We start from the raw sequence: 9,028 nt of genomic DNA, 5'->3' as shown, positions 1-9,028 counted from the left end.
ACACCTTGCTATGTTTCTCTTCCTTGTCTACTTATGGTGACTCAATGTGACACAGTTCCGCCCACACTAATGCTCTGGCAAGCTTTGTGTTCTGAAGCCTCACCTTTGGCTAATCTCCTGGCCACTGATAAACTGGGTGGAGATACTTAAAAATGATATCCTGGAAACAGCTAATAAGCAGAGAATACTGTTAAATCTGTGTCACAATCCTTGGACTAAGAAACTCCTCTGTTATCATCTTGTTTATTCCTTTCCTTCGTGATGGAGGGTAAAAAGAGAACATTCATTTTTTTTGGATGGGGTTTAATGTATGAGGAAAATCAGAAAATTCTTCTCAAGGCAAGGGAGGTCCAATATGTTGGCCTACTGCCTGTTCCTGCCCTGTTTTTAGTTTTGCTACAGTTTCAATATGTAGCCTAGGCTTTCCTGGAACTTGCTAGGTAGCTAGACTGGCCTCAAATTTATGACCCTTTTGTCTTGGACTCCCAACTGCTAGGATTACAGGTATGAACCAGCACACCATCCTTCCTGTATTTACTCTGTGTTTGTGTTCCAGGGCTTGAATTCAGATCACAGCCTCTAGTTCTCCCTCTACCATTTGAGTTGTGTCTCTAGTCCAGCTTCTTTGCCAGCTAGTTGGAAACTCTCTCTTAGAATTGTCTGCCCAAGCTGGCTTTAAGATCCTCAGATCTCATCCTCCTAGTGGCTAGGATTACAGGCATTAGCCACCAGTGCCCCACTTCCTTCTCTGTTCCTGATGGAAACAGTAGCCAGGCCTTCCTGCAGAAGTGCTTTACTGAGAGTAAAAGTGTGGTGCATTAGTGTTAAGGATAGAACATTGGTCTAGAATGTGCAAGGCCCTGGATTTGATCTGTGATATTGCAAGGGAAAAGTGTGATTCCTTCTTATCACACCAGCCTAGGGGAAAAGAAAGGGCCCTTGTTGGCAAGGAGGACAAAGGAGTAGGCCACAGAACCTTTTGTCCCTCTCCCCTCCTTTTCAGAGGTAAAGAAACCAGCCGGCCCCCTCCACCTACCTTAGGAAAGAAATAGCACACTTTAAGCACAAATAAAACGCTTTTGTTTTTTAATATAAAATAACTGACTTCATCTAAACATGCTTTAGAAATTCAGGTCAAGGGCTGTGAAGTGATGCAATCAGAAGAGAGGAAACTGAGTGACCTCTCCAAACACCGATGTGCGCTGCCGGAGGGCTGGTGTGTTCCTGCGGTAGCCAAACCTACCATTCATCCCTGTAGTAATCACCTTCAGGTCAGTATTGTAGTGATCGTGGCCGGTCACTTGCTGGAGGGAATGCCCTTGGGGAGAAAAGACAGAGACTGAGCCTGTAGGCAGCCTTCTCTTGCTTTCCCCATCTTCATAGGCTGGTGTGGAATGCCACATACAACCCCCCATTGCAGCCCAAATCTATAGTTGAATACTCACTCCTCAAGTTCCCCAGCTTCTTAATCAAAACCAAGGGCTGGTGAGGTTCAGGAGACACAAGTTTCCTAGATGTTAACCCCGCCACAGGAATAGTTGCAAGATTGTGAATGATAATGTGCAGAGGCAGGAGAGGCCAGAAGCTTCTAGGCTTGGCTGAATTTGCCTAGTACCCAAGAGAGGTGAGATATTTTTACCTTCACCTCTAACCCATTTGGAGAAAATGGATGGCCGCATGCTGCAAGGGATCATGTGACTATCATGTGGCCAGAGGGTGGTGGAGGTGAGCTAAGAGGAGGGTTCACTCTGCCAGAAAATTCCTCACAACCTCCCCTTGCCTGTCAAACTGAGCTTGAAAAATGAGCAAGACACAGTGTGTTCAGGGTTGCAGTGACAGAATGGAATGTGGGATTTACAGAGAACAGATAGGAATTCCAATCTCAGTTCAACCCTCCCTAACAAATCACTATCATGCAACACAGCTGGTATCCCAGCTGCAACCTGGGAAGAGTGTGAAGGCAGGAAATTCTGGACACACATTCTTCAGGTGCTCAGGAATTGAGAGTTAGAAGCAGTGTGGCACCACTTGTTCATATACAAGAAGAAAAGCTGGAAGGATGCATCCCTGGCCTCTTCTCCTGCCAAACCAGACCTTTCTGGAGCCCGGTTTCTCTAAGCTGTGTATAAACACTATTCTTCCTCAGAGTGTGACTGTGTGAGGCTGTAAGAGGTGGCACTTGCCTGCCCCTGCCCAATTTCTCCTGTTGAGGTATCTCTGTCCTTGCCCGAAAATGTGGAAATAATCTACTATCCAGCCGTCCCTTCCAGTGCCACCGTGATCCTGAGAAAGAGAAAGAAAATATAAAAGACTATCAGTCACCTTGCTCAGAGGGGCAGGGTACAAAGTATAACCAGCTATAGTAAAAACAATACACATTATATGATTGTTATTATTGTATTAGTAATGGGGCTTAGAATTTAGCACTTATCTCTGTTGCTTAAGGCTAGTACATTACTTTATGAGCCACAGCTCCACTTCTGGCTTTTGAATGATTAATTGGAGATTAAGAATCTCATGGACTTTCCTACCCAGGCTGGCTTCAAAATGGGATCCTCATGGGCTGTGGAAGGTGGCTTAGTGGTAGAGTGCTTGCCTTGCATGCATGAGACCCTGGGTTTGATTCCTCAGCACCACATAAGCAGAAAAAGCTGGAATTGGCACTGTGGCTCTAGTGGTAGAGCGTTAACCTTGAGCTGAAGAGCTGAGGGACAGCACCCAGGCCCAGAGTTCAGGCCCTATGACAGAAGAAGGAGAAGGAGAAGGAGAAGAAGAAATGGGATCCTCAGATCTTAGTCTCCTCCTAAGGAGCTAGGATTACAGGTGCAAGCCACCAGTGCCCAGTATTATTTTCCAACTTTTTTTTTTTTTTTGGTCAATCCTGAAGCTTGAACTCAGGGCCTGGGCAAGCCACTGAGCTTCTTTTGTGTAAGGCTAGCATTCTACCACTTGAGCTACATCCCCATTCTTTTTTCAGTACTGACACTTGGTAAGCAGGCATTCTGTGAATTCACCTCCAGCTCCTTTGTTGTTGTTTTGTTTTGGTTAGTTGTGGGGCTTGAACTCTGGGCCTGGGCTCTGCCCCTGAGCTCTTCAGCTCAAAGCTAGTGCTCTTGGGGCTGGGAAGGTGGCTCAGTGGTACAGTGCTGTGGCTCAAGTGGTAGAGTGATAGCCTTGAGCTGAAGAGCTGAGGGACAGCGCCCAGGCCCAGAGTTCAGGCCCTATGACAGAAGAAGGAGAAGGAGAAGGAGAAGAAGAAATGGGATCCTCAGATCTCAGCCTCTTAAGGAATTAAGATTACAGGTGCGAGCCCCTGTTGTGCTGTATTTAAAAGTTTGGAAATAGGGCTGGGAGTGTGGCTCAGTGGTAGGGTGCATGCTAGGCATGAGAGACTCATTTCCAACCAGCAAAATTCTGGAAGTGGAAGTGTGGCTCAAACACTAATGTGCCAGGTGTGTGTGTGTGTGTGTGTGTTGAGACAGAGTCTTACACCTAGGGCCTAGGTGCTGTTAGGCTTTTAAAAAGAGGTAGTCGAACAGCTACCACGAGCCTGGCATCGGTGGCTCACGCCTGTAATCCTAGCTACTCAGGAGGCTGAGATCTGAGGATCACAGTTCAAAGCCAGCCTGGGCAGGAAAGACCGTGAGACTCCTATCTCCAATAAACCACTAGAAAACTGGAAGTGGCGCTGTAGCTCAAGTGGTAGAGCGCTCGCCTTGAGCTGAAGAGCTGAGGGACAGCGCCCAGGCCTAGAGTTCAAGCCCCATGACCCACAAAAAAAAAAAAAAAAAGAACAGCACCACGCACGTGGTATTCAGGTAAAGGTAAAGGGTAGGTTTATCCCTGCTGGGACCAGGCCAGGTTGGCACTCCATGCGGCTGGCAAAAGACCTGGGAAAAAGAGCTGGGAAAGAGAGCTGGGTAAGAGAGAGAGACGGGAAAAAGAGCTAAGAGAACTGGGAAAGAGCTGAGAAGGAAAGAGCTGAGAAAGAGTGCTTGGGGGAGAGAGAAGAGAGAGCTGGGAAAGAGAAAAGAGCTAGAAAAGAGAGAAAAGAGCTAGAAAAGAGAGAAAAGAGCTAGAAAAGAGAGCGTCTGGGCCTTATCTAGGATATGGGCAGAGAAAGGTGTAGCCACATCAAATTCAGATGTGACCTCTTTCAGGTGTGCCAGTTTTCTAGGTAACGCAGGTGGAGACTTTGCTGTGAGGAGGGTGGTGTCTGCTCGCCATCCAGGAGCGGACCTTACAGGTGCTATTCACCCTTTCTCTACATTGCCAATAAAAACACAATTACTGCAAGTAAAAATGTGGGAAAGCTTGACTAGGTGACTGGTGACTGTAGTTACAGTTACTCAGGAGGCTGTGCCAGGCTACTTGAGCCCAGGAATTTTAGGCTGGCCTGGACAAAACATGGCAATCTCCAACTCTAAGTAAATAACAAATACTTTTTTTTTTTTTTTTTGGTCGGTCATGGGGCTTGAACTCTGGGCCTGGGCTCTGTCCCTCAGCTCTTCAGCTCAAGGCCAGTGCTCTACCACTTGAGCTACAGCGCCACTTCCGGTTTTCTGGTGGTTTATTGGAGATAGTTTATTGAAGATAGGAGTCTCACAGTCTCTCCTGCCCGGGCTGGCTTTATACCGCGATCCTCAGATCTCAGCCTCCTGAGTAGCTAGGATTACAGGCGTGAGCCACCAGCGCCCGGCTAATAACAAATACTTGAAAATAGTCTTGGAGGAAAAATTGGGACTATCAGCCACATTAGCCAACAGCCTCAGAATCTCTAATTGGGGCATGCTCTACAGGGGAGGAGGAGCTTCAGGAGGAACTCGCAGAGCTGGGACTAATGAGGAAAGTGGCTGTCCCTTGAGCAAAACCCACCCCTGCCCTGCAACTCCGATGTCACAGGCCAAGAGGTGCCTGAAACGGTCACTAAGACAATTCCCTTTGTCTGGCTTGCTGTGGGGTTTTTTTTTGAGGATTTGCAGCGGAGAGGTCACTCCCCCGGGCGAGCCTGTGACATCACAGGGTCATGAAACCCGGGCCTGGCACGAAGCTGCTTTGAGCTCTACTCCTGGCCTGGCCCAAACCTGAGATGAAACAATCCTCAGGTCGGGCCTGAAGGGGATTCTGTGATTCAGCCCCTGCCAGAGCCCTCCTCCACTTTGTGGATTTCACCAACACAGCTGCGGAGAGGGTGGGAGTCGGGGGGAGCCCTTGGTGCTGAGGGTGCTGGACACTCAGATTTGGGGAGGGTTGATAGGGGATCCGGGGAGATGCTCGCCTACCTGCTCAGTTTTCCGCAGGACAGGCGGGACCACGTGGCTCTGGAAGTAGCGGCGGGCGTGATAGTCTTGCTGCGCGTTGTAGGGCGGAATGGCAGACCACAGCTTGGGCCTGGTGAGACTGTAGCCCCGGGCGACTGTGCTCACAGCCACCCCATCCAAAATAAAGCCCTTCTCCAGTCGCAGAGGGCACTCGTACAAATTTGCCATCGCAGCCCCTGCAGCGTCGGGAAGACCTTTCCAGTGGGAAGGAGATGAAGCTCTTTTGCTCTGCGCAAAGGTTACATGGCATCAGGGAACCCTACGACACAAACCCTATTGTTCTTCGCCATTCTTCGGCTGGGTGGGGTCCGGGGGGGTGGGCAGTGGGGGAAGTTGCCTGCACACGCCCATACACTTTGTTAGGACCTGGAGGCTCCAATGTGGAGACTTGAATGTGGGCAGGTTGAGCATCCTTGGCCTGGCTTCCACTTTATCCTTGAAGAGCAGGGTGGGTGTCCACTGCTCTCATGGCTTCATTAGGATCTCTCCAGTGATAGTATCCATAATTAAACAGAAGTGTTCAGGGGGCATCTACTTACACTTCCCACCTTAAGAGTGAATAGCTCAAATGGGGCACCGGGGGCTCCCACTTGTATTGTTACTCAGACTGAAATCTGGAGATGCAGGTTCCAACCCAGGTCCAGTGAAAAGTCAGGGGGCAATTTCCAAAATAATCGGCAAAAAGCTGGGCTCAAATGGCAGGATGCCACCAGACCAGCAAGCTAATCCACTCAAGTAGGGGAGTAATCAAAGCTTAGAAAGCTGCTTTAAGCCAGCACAGGTGGCCCACACCTGTAATTTTAGATACTCAGAGGCTGAGATCTGAGGATCAAGGTTTGAAGCCAGTCTGGGCTTTATTGATGACAAAAAACAAAACTATTTCACTTAAGCTAGATCCAGGACCAAACTTCAGGACTCCTAACCACTAGTCAGTACCCTTGCTCTCTCCACTCAAACTTCTGCTCATCCTTTATCATAATTTTGTCCTTAAGGTGTTATACAGAGGAGTTACCATTTGGTCAGGTAATCAGTATGTGTCTGTATATATTTCTTCCACCCAGGCTGGCTTTAAACAGTTATCCTCAGATTTCAGCATCTTGAGTAGCTAGGATTACAGGTGTAAGCCATTGTTGCCAAGCATGAACATACTTTTTTAGATGTCATCCCTTCCTTTGCTTTTCCTGACTTCCCTCATCCTTTTTTTTTTTTGGTCAGTTTTGAGGCTTGAACTCTGGGCCTGCACAGTGCCACTTCCAGCTTTTTGTTTATGTTGTGCTAAGGAATTGAAGCCAGGGCCTCCAGTGAGCACTCTTACCACAGAGCCACCTTCACAGTCCCCCTCATTCTTTTAAAAAGGAAGCAGCTCAGTGGCAAAGCACTTGCCTTGCACGTGCAATGCCTTGGGCTCAACCACTAGTACCAAAAAAGAAAAGAAAAACAAAAAAAAACTATACTGCTAAGCACTGAGAATGTGACTGGCTTAGTGGTAGAGTGCTTGCCTACCATGCAAAGCTGTGGGTTCGATTCCTCAGCACTACATAAACAGAAAAAGCCAAAAGTGGCACTGTGGCCCAAGTGGCAGAGTACTAGCCTTGAGCTTAAAAAGAAGCATTAGGGACAGTGCTCTGGCCCTGAACCTGAATCCATGCCCCAGGACTAGCAAACAAAACAAAACAACAAAAACAGCTTAAAAAAAAAAAAGTGGGGTGGGTGGGAAGGTGGCTCAGTGGTAAGAGTGCTTTCCTTGCATGCATGAGGCCCTGGGTTCAATTCCTCAGCACCACATAAGCAAAAAGAGCTGGAAGTGGTGCTGTGGCTCAAGTAGTAGAGTGCTAGCCTTGAGCTGAAGAGCTGAGGGTGAGTGCCCAGGCAGAGTTCAGGCCTCATGACCAACCAAAAACAAAACAACGAAGGCACACAAGTGGCAATGTGGCTCCAGCAGACCACTCACTTTGAGCTGAAGAGCTCAGGGACAGCACCAGACCCAGAGATCAGGCCCCACAACCACCACTACCACCAAAGGAAGCCAGGCACCAGTGTAATCCTACTCAGGAGAATGAGATCTAAGGTGCTGACCCCATCAAACTACTGATCCAAAGTACAACTTAATTTCCCCATGATCAACTACTGAACTACCAACAATTGTAATACTTCTGGATATGATTATTAATGGTGAGCATCCATTCTGGTTATCAGGTTCTACACTTGGCATGCTGGCTGCCATTATTCCATTCCCTCATACATTCTCAAATTAGTTTGTAAGAATGTTATAACTACCACAAATAAACAATACTTTAGGGGAGGCTGGCTTCTACTGACATCCAAGTCCATGAGAGTATTTATGATCTATTACCTCTACCTTATCTCAAATTCTTATCTCATGATAGGAAATTCTACAGGGTTCTCTGCCATTAAAGATACCTAATCTAAGGGCTGGCAAGCTGGCTCAGTGGTAGAAAGCTTGCCTTGCATGCATGAGGCCCTGGGTTCGATTCCTCAGCACCACACAAGCAAAAAAGGAAAAAAAAAAAAAAAAAGCTGGAAGTGACACTGTGGCTCAAGTGGTAGAGCTCTAGCTTTCAGCTGATGAGCTGAGGGACAGCACCCAGGCTGAGTTCAGTCCCCATGACCGGACAAAAAAAAAAAAAAAAAAAGATACCTAATCTACAATTGAGGCATAAAACATTTTTTTTTTTTTTTTTTTTGGTGTGGGGGGGGTCCAGTCGTGGGCTTGAACTCTGGGCCTGGGCGCTGTCCCTCAGCTCTTCAGCTCAAGGCTAGCGCTCTACCTCTTGAGCCACAGCACCACTTCCAGCTTTTTTCTTTTTGCTTATGTGGTGCTGAGGAATCGAACCCAGGGCCTCAGACATGCAAGGCAAGTGTTCTACCACTGAGCCACCTTCCCAGCCCCGCATAAAACATTTTTTGTCAGTTGTGGGGCCTGGGCACTGTCCCTCAGCTCTTTAGCTCAAGGTTAGCATTCTACCACTTGAGCCACAGTGCCACTTCCGGCTTTTTCTGCTCATGTGGTACTCAAGAATGGAACCCAGGGCCTCATGCATGCAAGGAAAGCACTCTACCAGAGCTACCTTCCCAGCCCCCATAAAACCAATTTTTACAGCAGAAACTGGAAATATATAAAATGAAAGTATGTAAGTTCTGTAAGCTAAAGGACCTTTTTTACTTTTACAAAAAAAAAAAAATATATATATATATATATATATATCAGTCGTAGGGCTTGAACTCTGGGCCTGGGCGCTGTCAGTGAGCTCAAGGTGAGTGTTCTAACACTTGGAGCCACAGTGCCACTTCTGGTTTTCTGGTGGTTAACTGGAGATAAGTATCGTGAACTTTCCTGCCTGGGCTCACTTTGAACCCTTATCCTTAGATCTCAGGCTCCTGAGTAGCTAGGATTACAGGGGCGAGCCACCAGAGCCCAGAATTTTTATAATTTTTTTTTGGTTGGTTGTGGGGCCTGAACTCTGGGCCTAGGCGCTGTCTATGAGCTCTTCAGCTCAAGATGAGCACTCTGCCATTTGAGCCACAGTGCCATCTCTGGCTTTTTTTGCTTACATGGTGCTGATGAATATAACCCAGGGCCTCCTGCAGGCAAGGGGAACACTCTACCAGCCACCTTCCCAGCTCTTTTCACAAATTTTTTACAGAAGAAAATGATTATAAGGTATGCCAAGAAAGGAGGGCAAGCA

At 47.6% G+C, this 9,028-nt stretch overlaps 1 protein-coding gene across 1 annotated transcript; it reads right to left on the bottom strand.

The window, feature by feature from the left end:
• Positions 1-1,157: 1,157 nt before the first annotated feature.
• On the bottom strand, positions 1,158-5,489 carry CUNH17orf98 (chromosome unknown C17orf98 homolog). Its single transcript, XM_042674028.1, has 3 exons — positions 5,283-5,489; positions 2,184-2,283; positions 1,158-1,318 (listed from the first exon to the last, which is right to left on the bottom strand). Exons 1-3 carry the CDS (start codon positions 5,487-5,489, stop codon positions 1,158-1,160), a joined length of 468 nt encoding a protein of 155 aa, XP_042529962.1.
• Between the last annotated feature and the right edge of the window lie 3,539 nt (positions 5,490-9,028).

This window comes from Dipodomys spectabilis, unplaced genomic scaffold, assembly GCF_019054845.1.
Source record: "Dipodomys spectabilis isolate Male_0828 unplaced genomic scaffold, ASM1905484v1 ptg000018l, whole genome shotgun sequence".
Classification (NCBI taxonomy): Eukaryota; Metazoa; Chordata; class Mammalia; order Rodentia; family Heteromyidae; genus Dipodomys; species Dipodomys spectabilis.
This window is presented reverse-complemented; position numbering and strand designations above follow the sequence as displayed.